Source organism: Ischnura elegans, chromosome 3 (assembly GCF_921293095.1).
Source record: "Ischnura elegans chromosome 3, ioIscEleg1.1, whole genome shotgun sequence".
In the NCBI taxonomy this organism is placed as follows: domain Eukaryota; kingdom Metazoa; phylum Arthropoda; class Insecta; order Odonata; family Coenagrionidae; genus Ischnura; species Ischnura elegans.
In genome coordinates this window covers 131217519-131239714 of record NC_060248.1, presented here as the reverse complement: position 1 = coordinate 131239714, position 22196 = coordinate 131217519, and the positions used below count along the sequence as shown (strand labels likewise).

Sequence of the window (22196 nt, the reverse complement as noted above, 5' to 3'; positions counted from 1 at the left end):
GGAATGGAGCGAACACAAGAGAGAAGTGTCACTTCCGGTCAAGAACCCGCGTCCGAATCTGGAACTGATAATTATTCCCCCGTCGGCTCGTCACCGCATCACTGGCCTTCACCGAGGAGCCGTATTCGAAGCCTACAGCCGCCGCCTGGGCCTCTCATTCACCAGCGACGAAATCAACCACTTCCTACGGTCGGGTGAGCACACTAGACTAAAGGACTGGTGCTTTGTTCACCGAGGAAGGCTCAATGTACTCCCCCCCCAACGAGGGGCACTAAGGGGTAGTGCTGCGCCAGAGGACCGGAGGTGCTGAATTTGCCGGGAGGTGGACGAGACTCTTGCCCACGTATTAAGCCAATGCACGGCTCCTAGACAGCTGCGAATAGCCCGGCACAACCTTATCCAGGACCTCCTGGTCGAGCACCTCCCACGAACATGGGAGGTGACGGTCGACAGAACGGCGCCTGGTGCTGACAGGAGGTTGAGACCCGACATTGCGGCTCGCGGGGGCCCAATGGGGAGGGTTCACATAATAGACATCACCGTGCCGTTCGACAACAAGCGCCAGTCCTTCCGAGCAGCGCGAGCGGCCAAAATAGAGAAATACCAGGACATTGCGACCGTAATCCGCGTGGAGGGGCGCTACGAGACGGAGGACCGGTTAGGTGCCATTATTGTTGGCGCCTTGGAATCCTGGGACGGCAGGAACAATCCTGTTTTCACCGGCCTTGGAATCATCCCACGGAAGATCCAGACTTAAAAAATAAAATGTGCTCCACGGCCATAGCCTACTCTACAGACATTTATAGGAAGCACCTCAAGTCGCCAGTGATTTTTCTTTTTTTTGCTTATATGTTATGTATTAGCCTAGAGGGAGTTAAAGTGAAAGTGATGAATTGATATGTTAAGTTCAAAAGACCCTTACAAAAGACTATTGGGGAAGCATCCCTACCCAGCAATGGGGGGGATCCATCGCTTATGGCGACCGACGTTTGATCAATCGCCAGAATGAAGCATACAATAAGATATTCACATGCACACCACAGTCCAAAAACTTATTGAATAATAACAAATTATACTACCACATTCATGCAAAGCATCCGAGGAAAAGAAAAGGGGGAAAATCATTCACGCGGGAAACAGACATTTGGAAAGGCACGATTCTTGGGAATTAAAGATGATGGGTATCTCATGGAGCGGGAGAAAATAACCGCGTTTAAGTTTTACGAGTGATACCATCATGGTTGCCCAAAATGCTTTGAAAACAGATCCCTATTGCCGGGGAAAACATGAATACTAGATACGAAAGCACAATAAGACGTTGCGAAATACTCCTCCGAGGAAACTGCAATCTGGTGGAAATCTGGGAATGTGAATTCCAGGGAATATTGAACGGAGACCCCCAACTGAACTCCTATAGATGTGCCGCTTTGAAAAGAACCTGCGCGAAAATTTCCGCGCACCCCCTCTCTGTCCTCGGCTACCCCCACTCAAGGCTCCTTCCTTCCCCTGCCGAGCCTCCCCTACCCGTGTCACTTCATTATTGTTGCCAGCTCTATTCGTTACGGTTCTCTCTCGGTTTTGCGCGCCTGACTTTTGACACTGCTTCGGACATTCTTTTTGGATTTTGATTTGGGTTTCTTTCTAGTAATATTTTGACTTACGCTTCCGTTTTGGTTACTCTATTTGGTTTTACGGCTTTGGTTCTTGTTGAGTCCTTTAACTCTCGTATTGACACTGCTTTGGACATTCTTTTTGGATTTTGAATTGGGTTTCTTTCTAGTAATATTTTGACTTACGCTTCCGTTTCGGTTACTCTATTTGGTTTTACGGCTTTGGTTCTTGTTAACTGAGTTTGAGTTCTTTAACTCTGGTATTGCTTATTTGCAATGGCCAGCTCGTCGAAATCTTCACCTGCCCGAGGTAGGCCCCTCAAAAGTCAGGCTCGAGAAATCGTGTATAGAGTTAGCCGTTTTTTGAACGAGTTGAAATCGGAGGAAGCACTAACGTTGAACGTGGTGTCAGCTACAAGCCAGGCTACGGGAGTTAGTGCCTCCACGGTGAAGAGAATTGCAAGCGAAGGAAAATTATCTGAGGAGAAAGGAAAATTGTCATTTTCAACGCCTAAGGGGAAAAGGGGCGAACGAAAGAAGCGAATAGAGCTGGACGACTTCGCAAAATGCTGCATTCGTAGGAAAGTTCACGAGTTTTACGCAGTTCGTAAAACATTGCCAACCGTGAAGAACCTTTTGGAAGCGTTGAAAGAAGACGGAATCCTTGACTGCCAAAGGACCTACTTACGGGAGATACTTTTGGAGTTAGGGTTCCGTTGGAAAAGCTGTCAGTCCAAGAGGAAAATCCTAATTGAGAGGCCCGAGATTGCTGCATGGAGGGAGAAATACTTACGAAAGATCAGGAGCTGCAGAGAAGAGGGGAAGAACATCGTCTACTTGGACGAAACCTACTTACATGAAAATCATGTGAGTTCAAAATGCTGGCAGTCCCGTGAAGAGATCGGTGTGATTGAACCCATAGGGAAGGGACGACGGTTGATTATTGCACATGCTGGAGGTAATTATACTTTGTTTATTAGCAAAATTAACTCTTTTAGACACATAATTGCGTCAGTGTCAATTGTTTTAATTCTATCGTCAGGGTAGTAGAAAATGTTTTCACGATTGCTTTGTTTCTTCTAGGTGAAGCAGGATTCATTAAAAATGCATTACTCATTTTCAAGTCACATCAGAAAAGTGGAGATTTCCATGATGAAATGAACTCCAAAAATTTTACCAAATGGCTAACAGATGCAGTCATTCCCAATATTCCACTGAACAGTGTCATCGTAATGGATAATGCATCCTACCATTGCGTACAGAAAAACAAACGCCCAACGTCGACAAGCTTGAAAGTTGATGTGCAGAACTGGTTAAAGACAAATAATATTCCATTCTCCCTGGATATGAGAAAGCCACAGCTCTTACAGTTGGCAAAGTCTAGAGATGTGCAAAAAATATTTGTCATCGACGAATTATTACGGGAGTCTGGGCACGAAGTGATTCGTTTACCCCCTTACCATCCTGACCTCAATCCCATTGAAATGGTTTGGGGTGACCTCAAAGAACAGGTAATCTCGAAGAATAACTGCCATTGCATTTATTCAATTTGTTTTTTATGTCAAATGTTATCTACATCTATTTAAATTTGTTAATTACTACACATTTTCTGTATTCCTTTAGGTGCGTCACAATTTGGAGGCGACATCACTGGACAAGAAAGCGGAATTGTTTAAAAAAATTTGTTCCGAATATTCCACGGAGAAATGGACGAAAGTGTGCGCACACGTCAAGAAAATCGAAGAGGAATATTGGAAAACTGACGCACTGATGGACGAAGAAATAGACAAAATAATTGTGGAACTCAGTGGCAGTGAGACTAGTGGAGACTCCGACATGTCATTGACATCCTCGGAAGAGAGCGAATGCACAATTTGAATTGGCTAGGTATTTTTAAATTGTACATTTCCGGAAATTATTTCTCCTAATCACTCAATTAATACACCATTTCTAAGCATATTTAATAATTGTTTAAAAATATGTAACAGTTGATTTCTAATAAACTTGATTTTCTTGAATATCCTTATCTTTGCATAAAATTTGGTGGCGTTTTACGGTAAGAAATGGTATAAAATGAATTATTTCCTCTGTATATGTGCAATATGAAGTTGTGCAAGGACGGGGGAAGATAGGAAAAGGGATGTGTAGAGGTGAGTAGGGGAGTGGGTCCTGGGAAGAGTTTGGGGTTGTTTGGGAAAACCTGATATGAAATGGACTTCCCCAATAAACATTTTCTGCATTGTGTAGGTGTGCCCAAGCCCATTTTCCCCATCCTTAATGGCCTCCTTACTATCCCAAAGAGTTTCCGAGACAAAGAGCCATTGACAAAGGTGTACACCAACCTCTGGTGGAAGCGGAATCGGACAAAGAGACGTCTCAGCAGGGAACCTGAGTGACCAGGGGAACGCTCACCCTACTCTCCCATGCCCAGCTTATTACCTTGCCCACAACATACCCTTCTTGTAAATTCGGAAATTTGAACAATAGGGTATGATCAATCAGTGAGAATACCGAGCGACGAAGTGGAGCCTTGCCCTCCTGGTGAAAGCACAGTAATCCCGACCCCTTAGTATCCCCCACGTACACTCTTTCTTAGGATAAAATGTTCTCCCGGAACTTATCAACTGACGAGATCACTTTTTGCTTAAAAAATTCTCGGAATTATTCCAATACTTCGGCATTTTAACTTTCCACCGCTGCCGCTTTAACTTTGCCGAGGAAAAAATATCGGGGTAATCCATTGTTCACATCTTCGACCATTTTATTCCTAATTCGCCCAATCTAAGTTGCAGTTTTGCTTGATTAATGCTGTATCGCAGAGCAAAATGAAGCATATGACAAGGTTTATTAGATAAAAATTGTGGAAAAGACCGGTTCCTCTGCGAGAAAAAGTTGTTTTGAGTTTTTTATTTCATTTTCGTATTCAAATACTAAACGACGAAGTAATGAACAGAAAGTATAACATCAGTAGGAGCGGGGGGTCGCTGTGACCCTTTGGGCATTAAAATTGTAAATTTGTATGTCTGAATACATCCATAAGGCCTATTACACAACTAAAAAGTTATTGCACAAAATAAATGCGTCGGAGTCCGAGATACCCCCGGACGCCTACTTAAGGGTTAAATTATATCCCTCCACTGCGGCTACAATGTAGTTTCGTGCCTATCTTTTGTCCGCCGGAGGAAACTTGGCAACACGGTTTGCCTCTCCTCAAGTGTGTGAGAGAGAGAGTAAAGAAGGGGAAGCAGGGCCGGGAGGTGGGATAGGTAGCCTTAGCTCCGCCCGCTCCGCCCACCGTTCGCCGAGAAGGTTCTTTACTACGCGGCTGAACTCTACGTGATGAACAACCCTGCGGCCAAGAAAAAACCGCTAGATCCAAGGGATGCTCTCTTTGGTGGTAGAACCAATGCAGGACGGCTATTTCATGAAGTGCGGAAGGCGAAAAAATGAAGTATGCCGATTTGTTTTTTCATTATACTCATCGATAATAAATGGAAAATATCCAGTTGGACATCCTAAAATATTCTTGGGCGAAGAGGTACCCCCACTGAACTTATGGCATGGAATCATGAATTGCACTATTCTACCTCCGAGGAATCTTTACTGTCTTGTACTACCTTACAGATGGGGGAATAAATTAACCTTCCCGTTATGTAGAACATGCTTTGAGGAAATTGTCTCGGAGAGCTGTCCATATGAAAATGACAGCGAGAGGTGGATTATTGGTACATGGGTCACTGATGATGTGAAAATGGCTGTGCAAAAAAGGTATAAAGACATGAAATTTCTATCGCTATTGTCGCACCCATCGAAAAGCGTGGCATGGTGACAGTTCGTAACTTCACTATCACTATGTTCTTACTTTACAAGTCCAACATGGTCCAACACGTGTGAACATTTTATCATCCGATGCGTTCTCTACTATTTGAGAAAGTGTTCACTAAAAATGAATTGTTCGCAAGCATACGTTACATGGATAACGAGAGCGCTAGGAAGGAAAGCCACTCAATATCAGCGGCAAAAGTGGCAAGATTAATACCTTCAAATGAAGTAGACTTCTCGAAGACGAAGAGAGACAAGGCGCAAAACTTTAAAAATGTGGTAAATGGTCTACGACACTTTGTGAGCATCAGATACTTCCATTTTCAGGTGAGAAAATAAGATGGGTGTCGTTCGCACGCTAAGTAATGCATGCTAGCTGATACACCAATACCAAGAAGGTACATTTAATCCCATTTCAGTGGCCAGTGATGCTATTGGGGTCACAAATAAATTTCCAGAGGTTTCTGTGAAATATTATAACCATGGCCTAGGCTAAAAAATGAGCAAATTAAGGGAGGCAAATATCCTTAGGGAGAAAGTTGTCCATGGAATAACTATTGGGCAGTATGTATGTCCACCCTAACAACCTGTGGCTATACACCGCCACAAAGCTGCATTTGCTCTGAAGATCTGCTCTCGCCCCCAATGTGGCCTGGGTTAGAGTTTGGGTGCCAAAAAATATTTCCACGGTTCTAACATGAAACTTCTAGATTGCTCTCTAGATTTATAGAGTGGCATTTGAGAGGATTCTGGCAGGCGACTATGTAAGTCTGCCATTTACAGCAGTCTTGTACCAAACACAGCCAGAATAAGATCCTACATGCTATCAGGAAGCCTTACATTCTGCGCTGCCAACACTACAACCCTTGTAGTCGCCTCTTACGACAAGCAGGGATACTGTGGGAGTATTCTCAACGCCCCTTCCCACAGGGCTAGAGGAAAATGTAATCCACCCTCTAGCAAGGTGTGAATCAACAACAGGAATAGATCAAGGGTCTTATCTAAATCCACTGATGAAAGGCTGTTTAATTATCAAATTTTCAGGAAAAGGTGCTTCAACTAAGTATTACCATGAGATTGTTTTTGCCACAATTTGAATTTTTGAAGCTTTCAGAAAATATTTAAGACATCTTAAGCATACCTGGACCTTCAATGGTCTTCTCCTGAGCAAGCCTGGATTTCAGAGATGGGATTTCAGTGATAACAGTCACTGGCACCCACAACATTATTTCCAATGCATATTCTATTGAAGGGACAAAATAACTTATCTTTTACTATGAAACTCTTCATACGTAATGGAAACAGGTTTCAAGTGCGCTACCAAGATTAATGCGAAGGAAAAGGAAAAAGAATAAATGAAGTGGAACAAAGACAAATTCACCATACTTGAGCAGCAACCTTTTGGGGACAGCTTCAGACAATAGGATGAACTCTTTTCTTCTGACGTACAGGAAAATGAGTCTTAAATTCATTTAATTACAGCAAATCGTCAATTACATGATAGTACCCACCTGTTCACTCCTTAGTGCTATTTTTGCTTTAATTGTACAATTTCCACAATATTTTGTAGCATCCACAAATTATGTTGGAAAAATAAGACATGAAACTTAAAAGAGCACTACCATCCCTTCCTCATCACAGGAATGCATATTTATTAGTAATATAAAATTTTTATAAAGCATATTTTCATAACATATAGTTTTGTTGCTCCATTATGAATATAGATTGATGTAAGTCAATCTTCAATGATTGATTAATGTAAAAACAATATCCAATACTGAGGATCTTCATCAGCATACACTGCAATTGAGTGACGCAAGGGATCGCTCACGGCCCATCTTCCACTTGGTCACTGGCCACAGAGCTCGCTGTGCACTTTGGCGCCAGCATGCGAATGCAGGGATCTTTGGAGAACTGTCCAAAGAGAGTCACCAGCAGGGCCACTCCGTAGCCTGTAGCACGCTCCCCCTGCACAATCAAATAATACTTTAAGGAAATGCAAAATTGAGGCTCCAATTTACCCTACTTCATAACCACATAATTTTTAAAAACTCAAAAAAAAATGAAAAAGTACACATCTATCACTGCATTTCGCAAATAATGACCACAGATCTGGTACAGTCTGCTATAGGTAAGATGCACCAAATTGCTGTGCATTGGCAGAAACCATATTCCAGATACCGTGCCAAGCAGTCGCATCATACAAAGTTAATTGCAAGAGAGCCAGTCATAAAGGGACTAAAATTCTATGAGCTTGTGGTGTAAACTCACCGTCCAGGGCACTCGAAAACAATTAACATAAGGCCCTTGTGAAGGCAAGTAATGCACAAGCATGCTATAGAACATCATGCAGCCACAACTGCATGATTCTTGGATGCAAGCACTTAAAGGCACAGTTATTTTAGTAGACACGATTGCTCATGGTCAGTCATTGTTATCAGCCAGTGTTTCTCAACTTTTCTTTTTGCCCTTCAAGATTGGAAAAGACCTACAAAATCTGGCACGGATAAACCTTGTCAAATCAGTACATGAGTACATCACTTTTGTACTCCCATTATCTTTAAATTTTGGTGTGCAGGTCCGAAGACAATTTCCCAGAGAGGATCCCATAGAGGTTTCATTTACTTTCATGAATGACATAAACTCTAGTCACATGGTAGCAGAACAGACAGATAAAACAATGGTGGAGATCAGTGGTGCAAGGAAGGGGTGGACTACTTTCAACTAGATTCTCTTCCAATTGTCCACATTCTGACCGATCCACCCCATGCACACACACCCATCACAAATCCAAGTTCACTTCACCCCCTACCCACACCGGCACCATCCACGATCGTTTCACCCTTTTACTGCCACTGCTGGTTGTGCGAAAACTGCCAGGGGCCGATTTATTGGCCCAAATTATTTCACTTTTTTCGTGATTGTGGCCTTTTCAACGGCTGTAATTTATGCAAACCCCCAAAATCTATCCATGGTTATAAGATATAAATATATATCTTAAGTATTGGGAAAAAATCTAGACGTATTAAATAAAATTAAGTAGCTGAAAAATTTTTAAATCTGAAATGTTGCTAATTCCGGAAAATAGCCTTGGCAGTCTTCATACATCTCTCCTGAAATGGGCTGGCGGTGAAAGGGTTAATTGGGTAGATGCTTAAGTTAACCAGTCATGCTATGCTCTGAAGTGAGACACCTTGCATATGTAACTCATACTGTAGTACATGGGTACTTCTTGGCCTCATTATATCCATATTTTTTTACATGTTGTTCCCGGGCTTTTTGGTGGCAAACTGCCATTCACTCATTATGAAGCGATTCCCACAACATGCTGTACCCATTAAAATGAGCTTTAACTCTACTCCTGATTTCTAGGGAATCAAATATTGAATAAAAGTTGCAAACATGAACACTATGGATAGTGCCAATTGCCATTAAAAATATGCCCCTCCGGCTCCACCACTGACAAATATGTGTCTGTCTGTCCCTGCACGTATGAGTCTGCATACAGATACATCTACATAATACCCCGCAAGCTGCCTAAACGGCGTGTGGCAGGGGGTGTTAGGACACCAGCCGTTTACAGCTAAAAAAATGCTCTAACGAAGTTGGGACTAGAGTTTATTAAAGTCCTTCATGGTTCGGGGGAAAAACGAATTCTCATATCTATCCGTTCGGCAAAACATCTCTCTTAATTTATCGCTTCTATCGGACCTGGAAATATAGTGTGGCTCTAATATTATGTTCTGTGTGTCGCTCTTAAAGATATCCATTCTCAATTGCTCAAGCAATCTAAGCTTAGCATGCAGCCTCCAAGTCTCCAGCGGCACCCAGCCTAATTCGCTTAACATCTGGGTAACGCTGTCTGTACTGTAGATACAGATCTATTCCAGTAATATATGATAACTAGCAGATTCAAACACAGTAAGCCAAACTTAAAAGGCATTCATTTGTACCATACCAGTATTATTGCAGTGTCATCATCATTTTTTCCTGAAATTCAATTATTTTTACACTTATTCCACATCATTCATTTGAAAACATTTCTGAATAGACTTTTCTAAATTTCTAGGCAAAAAGCAATGTTGGCAAAATATGAACTTTAAACTTTGATGCTAGCCAATTCATTCCCATTTGAACCGAAGTTTCAGCATACCAAATGGGCAAAGCAGAGAATGATAACCACCACAGGCTGTTAGGATCATCTCATTTTACAAATGATTTTACAAGAAAATCCCGAGCAAGAAATATCCTGAGGTATGAAAAAGATGTTAAATATCTCACTTACGCAATAAGCTGGAGAGGCCATGTCAATGTGAATCCAGATGCCTCGGAAGTCAAAACCCAGATTGGCTCCCACAAACAATCCCGCACATGAGCACAAAGCATTCGTCCGATCCTGTAACAAATATAAAATTATTACTAAGTGGATACACTTCATAATGATATATAATCGTGACCAATTCCTCAACACAGACAGGAATATATTAAGGATATAAATAAGCTATACATAATAAAGTAATAACTTCTAACAATTTTATAGCAATAAATAAAAAATATTTTAATATAACAAAGAGAGAATGAAGCACCAATAACTCTAAAAGTAGCAGAGGTACACCCTATCCAATCTCTAAAGTAATTTTTGTAGCATCATCATTTGTGGCTTGATTTCCATGCTATGGTTGTTTTAACACTAATGCCATTAAAATTCTACAAAATAATTTTTTCTCTCTTTTACACTTTTGGCTAACCACTGTTTACTCTTATTTCTTCCAAAACATTCGCTGAACATGAGCACCTATTACACTATAATGTGTAAACTACTTAAAACAAAAATATGTACAACCAACTCATGGTGATCCCAGCTAATGAATGAAATAAGGTCAGACCCGGATAATGGAAAGGCATAGATAATCAAGAATATAATGAATGTGGCTGGAATATAGAAATTTTACTCAATAGTTAGGAAAATATTCAAGATACATACACTTATACATACGTTTGGATCAATTTTCACCAGATAATGTTCAAATATTTTCTTTAACTCACAACAAAATATGCCAAATACATTTCATGCATCTCCATTACTTTTCACAATTTGCTGTGGAAGATAAATACTGTAGACTTAGGTTGAGTTACCAAGTTCATGAAGTTGACAATACAGCAAAACCGCAAACAGAGTTATTCATTGCACTGACTTGTCAACATTTAGGACTTGGTCATGAAACAAAAAACAATTTAAAATTTAATTTTCTTTGAAATGACGTGTAATACATTATTTTAGAATGCACACAAGCCCAATTACAAATCTGGCAAGTACAGTGGTACATCATTTTGACGCCAAAAGTAAATATATTAGTGAGGTCATCATTCAACCAACCCTGCACTTGATAACTATCCGCCACTTCCCTAGCCAGTCCTACCAAACCCTCCCCCAACTCTTCCTTTCCTAACTTCTACTATACTCCTCATCCTAGAAGAATTACATCAAAACAACGGATGCAAATAATGGTGAAAATTGCGTGAAAGAATTTTATAAATGGAATAGTTTTCTAATTGCATAATCCATTCGGATTTCCCAACCATACCACAGTCAATAATCAGAACCACAAGAATGCCCACAAAAAATTCCACTTAGTGTGGCATACCTGCCTTATGTCATACTAATATGTTTGGGTTTCCACCCACTGTCACACACAACATGGTTCACAAGAATATCCATGTAAGAGATTTTCAGTATGTACATACAGCAACAGAGTTTTTCATGTCAGCAACAACAGAGGTGTACTCGCTGAAGTGGAGCTCGGGGCAGTAGACAATGGGGAAGAGGAGGTCTCCCGACGCTCGCCCTGCGGCCACGCCAGCCTTCTCCCACTCCTCACAGTTGGTCATTATGGCACCATGGTACTTGCCAGTGCTCACACCCTGTGAAACAGCAATCATACAGGGAGGCATCAGCACTCTATTCACCACCAAGTACTTTCCACACTGCCATCACTTTCATGATGTTTTAACAACTTGTTCAAATAACATCTCATCTAAGCAGAAGAATGAATAATATCCTAAATTATTATGGCATGAGTAAACTAGAAAATTAAGTTATGCTACCAGGCAGCCACATCCAAATTGTCAGTAGAGCTCTTGCATAAGGTTCATCAAAAGCATACTGTAAATAATACAGATATTGAACATTGGTGGCATTGATAGTTCATAATTGAAGCTTTAGCTCACATTTCTACAGTCTGGAGCCGCTACCACATCCACAGACTTGTTTTAAAAGCCACTTAATTTAATTTTTGGACTAGTAAGGTAGGTGTATCTAGATTACGAAATAAAAGTTTGGGCCAATTCTGAGATAGTGTTATTTGATAAAAGCTAATAACATTTTTTTAAACATTTAAAAATAGCAATGTACTGTCTTGAGAAATATTCTAGATGGCAACTCTTGTATGAAAGTAAATAGAAGAGCCCCACAATTCTTTCAAAAAAATTAATCATTTGATCACAAAATAATTTCCTCCACCACACCTTCCAGACAAGAAGCAGAAAGGTAAGAAGCATAACTACACTAATAGTAAGCTCTACTTTACCTGAGCACTGGTCAACGTCGCCATGTCAAGAATTATGTCTGCCTTAAGATCCTTACGGGCATACGCAACTCCATCTGAAAGGACCAGACGACCCTCAGCATCAGTGTTATTGATCTCCACAGTCCTGTGCAAGAGTGAACATTAATTTCAAAAATTAGTAAAATCACTGGTGCCCAACTGATGGCAAGTTAATTTTAGAAAGAAACTGTAACTCACTTGCTCAACATGAAACATAGTGGTGATGTAGGCAGTTGTAATTAGGTATTACTAGCAGCAATGAATCATTAATTATACCCCTCCAACTACAAGGGCTTAGAAACAACTGGTGTAAAATTGAGGGACTGGATCCCAGTCAAGGCAATTGATATTTCCCGCTGTGGAATGTTTGTATGCAACGTATGTGCACTTGCAGGTGACAAAGGTATGCTACTGGCCAGTCCAATGTTGAGTCCTTGAGTGATGGCATGTTATGTTAAAGAAAATGGCATTGCAATTTTCCAAGTTTACAGCACAATTTCTGGTATGATAATAAATGCTCTGGAAGGAAATCACGTCTGTAATATTGATACTGGTTGGCAAATTTTGCCTTGCATGACAAATTGCTCCAAGATAATAGTGGCACAACAGTTTCCCACAGTCCCTGCTAAATTGACATACACGAACTTGGGGAAGCTTCATTATTATGAAATTTCACAATTACGAATGAAGTCAAACCAATGTCAGTATTCAAATCAATCGTAGAGCGTCGCAGAGAATAGTGATGAGTGGAGGAGAGAGAGTGGGTAGGAGACAAGACTTGGAGAGGAACGCAAACCTAGATCTATGCTCTGCTGAACACAGGTCCACGCAGTGCTGCCACATCAGCCAGGTCTGCTAAATATAATACTGAGAATATCTTAAAACTAACTCAGTAAAGGTTGCATGTACAGTAAACTCCCGATTTTCCGGGCTAATGATGGGGTAAGGCGGCACGAATAATCGGAAAACATATATAATCCAAACTTTCACTTCTATTTCTTAAAATTTTCATAATTTACGAAAATCAAGCATTCTATTATTATTTACGCACATTGCCTGTAATTTCAGATTGCTTTCCAGAATCATTAAGACCTTTCCATTCCCGACCGTGATCTTTTTCGCAGCGATAACATGATTGTACTTGTATTCATACTGCTACATATAATACCTGGTTTCCGAAAACCCCGTACCCAAGGCTGCGAGGTCACAAATTCAAGAAAGTGGCTTGCAATTATGCTCCAAAACCACTGTGCGAAGTCAGAAACTACACTGCTAAGCACCACACCATGTAGACCTGTCTCACACAAGTTGCCTGGAATGCAACTACTACGGGATGCAGATCTGTGATCACAGAGCGCGATGCTTGAAAAACAGGAACACAAAACTCCCGTAAAGGTAACTGGCACGGGATCACGCAGCAGCCATTATATGAAACCAGGACTCATGGCAAATTGTCTGTGCAAGCGAGTGCCTGGCTATGACTAATGCTATCTCCACTTCCACTTCCCATGCTACCACCACTACTACTATTCACTCCTTTTCCAGTTTGACCTTGACTAGTCACAGCGTAAATATGCCCAAGTAAATCGAAATCTCCCATTCCCTTGGACTGTATTCAACCACTTCTGTGGCCACAGCAATAATTGCACACTTGAGATATGAAATATACAATTAAAGACCATGCATAACATTTTTCTTAATTTACAATTGGTTTACCATTGAAGAACCTTCAAAAATAAATCAAGAGTATTCTTTCCTGCCAATGAGTGTCACCTGCAATGCCAGAGCAGACCTCCAAGTACACTTGAAACATTCCTTGTGAGCAAGGGTGATTTTGTGTCCATTTTTATTTTTTACCAAGATCGCTGAAAACATCGAACGAATGTGAACTCATGCAATGGATAATCTGCAACACGGAGTCTGCTGTATATTAATTAATCCTCATTTTCTACTTCATAATGATTGGATATGAATTTTCAGCTTATAGTACCTGTAGTGAAGGCTGCTCAGGTGTTTCACCGTGTAATCTCCTCTGGTTATTTTTTGACCATTGAAGCTACCTAAAGCTGCTCTTTATTTTGTGTAGTTAAGAAAAGTGTACATTTAAGCTGGAGTAATAAATTCATTCATCCATGGCTGCCAACATTTTGGGGCAAGAGTCAAACTCCATCCTTCAGCCCTGTGAATGGAGTACGACTCAAACCACAAAACTTCAGCAGCCACAGAGGAGCACCTTAGCAGCCTTCACTTCTGGGATACGCCAGGAAAGCATCAGATTTCTGATGTAACCAATTTGTACCATAGATACCTCCTGCATGAAAACCGACACCACATCGCACCTGGTAAACATTACCACCAGTCATCAATGGCTATTACTTCTACAGTCACAAAATTAATTAAAACTCAATCAAACAAATGTTCACACAACACTGAATAATTGCCCTATCAGTGAGCTTGGTATATTCTCTAATCCCTACGCTATTTGGAGTTGGTGTTCGCCACAACTTCAAGTGGAAACTAAAGACTGCAAACTGGGCTGTCTGGCAGTGCATTGGATGAGTGATGCGACAGAACATGTTAGTGGAGGCCACGCACTGGAATTCTCAGGGACGAGGCAGTTGCATGAGTGCACCAAAGAACTGAACAATTACTTTTGGATTTCACACAGTGAGGTAAGATTTTGCATTAAAGGGAAGGAAAGCAACTGAATTACCCAGAAGGTTGTCAATTGCATTCGGATTTCCCACTAGCTGGACAAACTAGACAGTCATTGTCACAACAGATTCCAACGTATCACATTCCTACTCACTCACATTACAGCTTAAACTCACTCATCTAGCTGTCTATTTTTCTAATTGTTTAACAAAGACCTGTGCCTATTTGGAACGTCACAATATTAACTCAAGCAAAGGCTTAATTAATTTGGGATAAATAGCTACTTAACTGTATTTACCAAATGTGCAAAACCACCATTTACACACAATGTATAAATCATCCTACTTGGCTACAGATAATTTAGATTTTGCAATTACATTCAAATTAGCACCACTGATCAGACTAAAGATATTACATAAAACATTTTACCAGAGCTATCATAATAAGCCTTCATTTACAGTGATTGTTAAGTTTTCAATTTAGCTTTCTATGATTGAATGCATACGGCACACTAACCTTCCAGAATACAGGTAGTGGATGTCATCGGGTCTCGTGGCCTCTGAGCTGACTGAATTCTCAGCCAGGCAAAAGATGGCGTGGAGGTTCTCATTGAAACCAAGACTGACAGCAGCAGAGAAAGCACCCAAGATGGCGGCTGCCCCCCCACAGTCACGTTTCATCCCTGGCATTGCCGTCTGTGAAACAGGGAATGCATTTATTGATGGGACATCAAAAGTACCTAACATTAAACCTGAAACCCTACTCACTACATTGGTTTCATAATCTTCCGATTGAAAACATTGCACCATTGAAAAAAATTTTCTTAACCCTAGCTGTTATTTTATATAAGAGAGAAATAAAATTTGATACCATTTGATCATTAGTTCTCTTGATGTTCCCCAAAATGAATAAAGTCAGTTTTTCATTTCTATCATACTTCAAACAGAACGTTTGGCACAAAATGTCAACATCTATATATTTTCCTACACCAAAATGTCAGCTGCAACGCTGTAAAACCAATCCAGCGTACAACTGGCTGCAAAACCACAAAAATACAAAAAAGTAATGGAAAAGGATAAATGAAGACTTATCACATATTTCTTCTTTTAATCTACTTATTAGACTACCATTTTCCATGCAGAAATTGATTTTTATATTTTTATTTTGACCTAAAAAAATAGGAATAGTTTTTGAGTGTGTTCAAAGATAGCATTAGCATTGATAATTAACATGGAAACAAATAATAAAATTACAACCAAAGTTGATCAAAAGATAGATAAAACCTTTGCCACACATTATATATCCGACCACTCAGCCATTACCCCAAAATGCTCCAAACAGTTTTGTAAAATGTGAGCATATCAAGACCGGGGCTTCAACATGAATAAGTGGAAAGGTGATATCGTGGGGAAATGAATCAATCACACCACACAAAAAAATCCACCAGAAAATGAGAAAAGCTCGGCTTACCCTTCCTTTGATGCTTAGTCCCCCAGTGTCGTACACAATGCCCTTCCCCACCCACGCAACGGTGCGCTCTGCCTTGCGGTTGTGGTGTGAGAGGATGGCGAGGGCAGGGCCCACGGATGCGGCTTTCCCCACACCCCACACGCCCCCAAAGCCCCTCCCCTGCAGCTCAGAGCCTTGGATGACCTTGAGGGAGGCCCCCACTTCCTCACCCACGCGCTCTATCTCCTATAAATACACACGCACCCAAAGCAAGAAGACTTTTAATACATACCTATATTGCCACAAGACCAACTTCGTTATAAGCGAGTCATTTCAGCATGCTTTCGTTAAGAGCAGGACTTACACAGGGTAATGGCCTTTTTCAACAGGAAATGGCTTTCACTTGACATCAGACTCATTACACACAATAAAAAAATATCATGAAAAATTTCTGCGTACTTAAGTATGTTGTTTTCATAAACTAGCTTTGTTGTTTGTCATATTGTCTTGATCAAATCTTGCAATTCAATTCTAACTCCCTTTCTAATTAGTTATCCAGCTAAAATTTTCAGGATAACTCAGAACCAGATAAAAATGAAATATTCAGACACTTTTATTATAAATTTAACTGTATCTTAATTACTATTCAGATAAAAAAATAAAAAATGGGGATGTTTTAAAAAAATGGCCACCAAAATCCAATGGTGGTATTGCAATCATTTATGGGAACAAATATGTTACAGTCATAACTGATAAATAATTATAATTGCGGGAATCCGTAGACAAAGTCTTCGCGCAACTGAACAAGCTTCGGCAGTTAGTCCGGAAAAATAAAAAATCAGGTTCCACTATCTTACTTCGGGTTTTTTATTCTCAACCATTAGTAAAAAGTCACTCTAGACAAAGTAAGTCAACAAACCCTTGACTACCAAAGTACATAGCAATTTTTCCGTTGATAAAAAACGGCATTGTCCGCAAAGATACGAAATTACATATTTCATAGAAATCTTAACAATAACAATAAATTTGTATAAATCAAAGTTCACTGAAAAATTGTTTGAAAAATTTTTCTAGCAATAGAAGAAGAAGCTAAAACATAAAGAGGAGACGGATAAGGTAGGAAATTTACAAAATGTGATTATTGAAAAGTCAAAATTCTTTATGGCTAGTGTACACATGAAAAGTTCCAAACTGAAAACGTTGCAGTTATTGTTCCTTTAAAATTGACATTCTCTTTGGTTTCGCAATAGGGCGGTTTCCTATTATTTTTTATAACCTAAATTGAATGATTATTATTCCCGGAGTACGTATTTCTCGCTTTAAAATTTTTAAATCCATGATGAATCAAGTTTTAAGTTTTATAGGCAAAGTAGAGCCAAATAAAATAATCCAGATAGCATTCATTGTAACATAAAGGCAAATAGGGTGGTTTCCTATTATTTTTTTATTGCCTATATCGGAAGATTATTACTCCTGGAGTACGTATTCCACGCTTTTAGATTTTTAAATGACGATATCAATTTTTCGCGATTAAATGAAAAGTGAAAATTTTCAAGCACGCGAAAACGCAACGGGTAAGGAAATCTCTCCGTGTGACGTATTTCTGGTTCCCCCTCCCGCCTTGTGAGGTGACCTTGATCGAGGCTCTGAGCGCTGATAGGACGCAGGATGCTAGCGGGTAGCTGAGTACCTTGCTGGCTGGTAGCGCTTAGCTTAAAAAAGGATTATTAATACCTTATCAAATGAAGAAAACTTTCCGACCTTAGCCAGTTTTAATAGGTGATTATTAAGACATGTTTCCCTGAGCTCTGCGCCTCATGTATGCATTGGTAATCTCAGACGATGTATAACTCCTATCTTCTCCTATAGAAACTAGGTCCCTGTGACGTCACGTGGAGTGGCATCGCATGGGCGCCATTCTGGCCCTTTTCAAATGAGGATAAAAATGGACCATAGCCATTCGTCTAAACCGGTATTTCTAAAACGAAATAATTTGTATATTATGAATACAGTAATGGTGGGTAACAAATCGCAATCAATGCCTTTTGGTTTCTTTGATGAAGGAAACTACCCTATTAAAAACCCTCAAATGAAGTTTTGAGCATTAAGAAAACGTGAAATGAAATCCACAACAGGTAAATTTTTGGCAATGTATGCTCCAAAACAACAGTTTCCAAGCATACTGAATCAATTACCATGAGTAATGCAAACAAGGGAAATTGAAAATCAATTCACTGGTTTTCCATTATAATTAGGTACCTTTATTTTTTTAATGAAAGTAATGATACTTCATTTCCCTTCCTATTCATGCCCAAATCAGGGGTAAAAATTTGAGTTGCAATTGATCCAGAAGATTGCACACACTGAAGAAAAACTTCTATCTCTGCTATAATAGGCATGATTAAAATACACAGCAACAGGGATTTATATTACTATGACACATTATACAGGTTTAATATCATGATGGGAACCATATACATATATACAATAAATGCTATGCAACATGCATCAAACATAGAAATTAATATAAAATTGCTTACCTTCAGGAAGTGATTCACATTCATTTCTGAACACGGAGTGTCAACAATTCTGGCCGCAAGCCGAATGGCATCAATAGATGAATGCAAGGATTCTGCCTCCTCCTTACTTAAGGTAACGAATGGCGGTCGCTTTTCACCAGCATTCTCATTTACTATCAAAAATTCCAAGGTGACTTCTACCGGTTGGCTTTTGGGTGGAGATGTCTTTCGAGTGAAACATGGATATGCACGAGCAACAGCACATGCTGATGCATAGATGTCCGCTCTCTCACAAATTATCTGTAAATCAAACATAAACCAAGTTTACATATCTGAAAGCACTTTCCTTGGATCAGAGAATCAGATGTAAGTAATCCTCTCAACAACACAGCAATTAAACCAGAAATTCTACATGGAAGATTCTGCACCATTAGCATTACTGAAAGAACTGAGCCAAAAGAAAGCAATACCATACTTTATACACCTTATGGAAACAAGTGCTTAGAGAATCATCATATAAATATGGACAAATAATTGCTGACTTGCATTAAATTGATCATACTGAATTATGTACTAGTGAGCAACCCAATCTGAACAAATTAATAACCAACACAGTAGTTTAAGATTCATATTGGTAACATTTTTATAAATTATCCTCAAGTTTGACATAAATTGAAGAACATTTTCATTCTGCTAGGTATTTCTCTCAATTCACATTTTCATGCTCATTGCATTGTGCATTAGCAATGTGTAGTCATGAACGCAAACTTATAGACATTTTACCTATAAAAACTCTTTAATAACAGAAATTTGCAGCTTAAAGTTCACATTTATGATATTTTCTACCATAGTGAATTCCAACAAGTTACAACTTGAAGCTTAATGCAATTCTGAGGCTAAATTATATAGTTTTAGTGTGCAATCTCTCTATAGCCCATGTTACAAATACTATATCATCCGAGTTGTGCCCAACAGATTATCAATTACCCACAGCCTAAATATTCAAATGATGTTAAATGCAATTGTACATAACTTTTCTGATGAATTCGGGTATTAAAGGGAAAATATCACTTCAACATTTATTTTGGTACATAAAAAGATCTTGTGATCATTGATTAAAATGTCCATTAAGTAATTATCTCTCTTTGTTTTCAAGACTTGAAAACTATCCACTTAGCCAACAAACCAAAAAATATCAGAATATATGGAACTATTACAATATGAAAGATTAAAATTTCCTCATACGCTCAAAAAATAAAACAAGCTGATTTAATGATAACCAAACACTCGAGATTGAGATAAATAAGAAGCGTGTCAATAACTACTGAAGACATTACATAAGTGGAAAACATCCATCCATTAATTTATCCATCTTAGGTAACCGATGGAGCAACCATTTGGCATGCTGCGCATTAAAATAACTAATGCATTACGCATGCATTGAAAGCTAACTAATTAGCAAAACGGTGGCGGACAAGACTACAGATAAATGAACAAAAAAACTCAATAAATGAATTTCAAGAACTTAAATATGTTGATTTCTCAAGTCGTAAATCTGAAAATACAGTGCCCTGAATTGAAGAGGGAAACTTATTAAGACCAATGACTTACCAAAACAGTTTCACTCACACCAACCGAAGCACCCCGCACAATTTTGGTGATGGAATGAGCTTGAGACGGTGTGTTGTGCCGACTGCAATTCGAAGGCAGAGCTGCAATTGTAGCAAAATGAACGTACAACGAGCAGACATCCGTAGGAGATGGATGCAAGTTCGCGAGGCCGGTCCAAAATACCTAAGGAGAAATAACCCAACAGTATCCCGTTAGAACTACGAAAATTCATAATGAATACAACAATTAAATATTAAAAATCTCTTCAATTACCGCTTCTTGGACCTCTGGCTCCAATCGGTGACGGACATCGTTATATGATAGCTTCTTAAGGTTTTTCAATTGCCCAATAATCACAACGGGATGCACCGATGGACTGGTGGTTTCTGGCTTGGATATAACACGAATTCGAGTCGAAGCCATAGTCACGTTCTTATCGACACTTCCCTGAGCCATTCTTCAGGAAATGAAACCTTTGCATACGCCAACTTACTATGAGCTTAGTAGATAAATTCTTGGCCAACTGCATACACTGACTAATCGAACCACGATGGAAATTCCCAAAAGATGACGAAGTACACGCAGAGATTCAAAGCAAAGGGTTAAAATAGCATAAGTCCTATCACAGTCACTGATAATAATATCACAATAAGATAACTTCGAGATAAAATCCCTAAAGATAGGAGCCACAAATGATCTGCACTTCCCACCACAGGTAAAATAAAAATTAAACGAACCTTCAAGAAATTAACATTGATCGACAAAAAATAACTTATTTCCCTTATTTATTATTGCAAATACTAAAAATACCTTCATTTATATTTGAAAAATAAACCAGATAATGCAAAATCATGATTCCAAACAACCTTGACAATGATGGATGATGAAAATCACGTTTTCTCCCCCGCTCATTCGATTCTTGATTCGATACATATATCGCAATCGGCGAATCTGTAGCCTCCTTACGGGCGCTGCTTTTAAAATGCAATTATGTTTCTTGTAAAAATATGAACATGAATGAAGGGGTCAAATAAGGGCTATGCCAATAACTCAAAATTAAGCTACTCACTCACATGTCTAGGCTTAGTTTTACCTCCACACAGTGAAAATAGAAGTGAAGGCGATGTGCAATTGAATTCTTCATGAAGTAGAAGTTGGTCATCCAACATGTACTTTTTCCATCTTCATTTCAGGGTCAACTTTGGGAAATATAAGGCTCAGGAGTGCAACCTGCCTACCCAGGCCTTAGAAGGTACAAGCCAGAGCAGAATGAAATGCATACCCATTCATAAAAGTGTTAAGACACACCAAAGCAAGTGTATACACATAGGGGGGGGATGGGAGGGTCTGGGGATGAGGCCCCACTCTGAGCAACAGGGGATCTGGGAAAATTTTTGAAAAATTATGCTTGGAAATATAATTTACATCATTTTGGCAGTTAAAATTTCACTTTGAGTTAATGCAGTAATGGGGTAGTTTCCTTCATCAAAGAAAACGAAATGCATTGATTGCGATTCCTTATCCACCATTAGTGTATTCATAATATACAAATTATTTGGTTTTATAAATCCCAGTTTAGACAAATGGCAACGGTCAATTTTAACCTCATTTGAAAAAGGCCAGATTTGCGCCCATGCGATTCCACTCCCCGTGACGTCACAGGGACCTAGTTTCTATACGAGTAGATAGGAGTTTTACATTGTCTGAGATTACTAATGCATGCATGAGACACAGAGCTCAGGGAAACATCTCTTAATAATCACACATTAAAAATACCTAAGTGCGGAAAGTTTCCTTCGTTTGAAGGGGGAATAACAATCCAAATCAAGTGCTACCTGCTAGCATCCTGCGTCGTATCAGCGCTCAAAACTCACCCCAAGGTCACCTCACACGCCGACAGCTGGAACCAAAAATACGTCACACGG

At 39.6% G+C, this 22196-nt stretch overlaps 2 protein-coding genes across 2 annotated transcripts; one reads left to right on the top strand and one right to left on the bottom strand.

Annotated features, from left to right (window-relative positions):
* Positions 1 to 849: 849 nt before the first annotated feature.
* On the top strand, positions 850 to 3628 carry LOC124156592. Its single transcript, XM_046531231.1, has 3 exons — positions 850 to 2568; positions 2694 to 3121; positions 3234 to 3628. Exons 1-3 carry the CDS (start codon positions 1887 to 1889, stop codon positions 3486 to 3488), a joined length of 1365 nt encoding a protein of 454 aa, XP_046387187.1. The 5' UTR covers positions 850 to 1886; the 3' UTR covers positions 3489 to 3628.
* A 3411-nt stretch (positions 3629 to 7039) lies between these two features.
* Positions 7040 to 21186, bottom strand: LOC124156591 (probable aminopeptidase NPEPL1). The gene is made up of 9 exons (XM_046531230.1): positions 20545 to 21186; positions 20272 to 20454; positions 18682 to 18960; positions 16163 to 16387; positions 15209 to 15387; positions 12020 to 12143; positions 11178 to 11354; positions 9718 to 9828; positions 7040 to 7400 (listed from the first exon to the last, which is right to left on the bottom strand). Exons 1-9 carry the CDS (start codon positions 20725 to 20727, stop codon positions 7260 to 7262), a joined length of 1602 nt encoding a protein of 533 aa, XP_046387186.1. The 5' UTR covers positions 20728 to 21186; the 3' UTR covers positions 7040 to 7259.
* Between the last annotated feature and the right edge of the window lie 1010 nt (positions 21187 to 22196).

Excerpts from the sequence above, each read along its gene's own strand:
- LOC124156592 (XM_046531231.1), top strand. The coding sequence starts at position 1,887 with ATGGCCAGCTCGTCGAAATCTTCACCTGCCCGAGGTAGGCCCCTCAAA. Across the intron at positions 2,569-2,693 it reads GATTATTGCACATGCTGGAG|GTGAAGCAGGATTCATTAAA; the intron begins GTAATTATACTT and ends TGTTTCTTCTAG. Across the intron at positions 3,122-3,233 it reads GGGGTGACCTCAAAGAACAG|GTGCGTCACAATTTGGAGGC; the intron begins GTAATCTCGAAG and ends GTATTCCTTTAG.
- LOC124156591 (XM_046531230.1), bottom strand. The coding sequence starts at position 20,727 with ATGGCTCAGGGAAGTGTCGATAAGAACGTGACTATGGCTTCGACTCGA. Across the intron at positions 16,388-18,681 it reads ATGTGAATCACTTCCTGAAG|GAGATAGAGCGCGTGGGTGA; the intron begins GTAAGCAATTTT and ends GTGTATTTATAG. Across the intron at positions 12,144-15,208 it reads CACTACCTGTATTCTGGAAG|GACTGTGGAGATCAATAACA; the intron begins GTTAGTGTGCCG and ends ACTCTTGCACAG.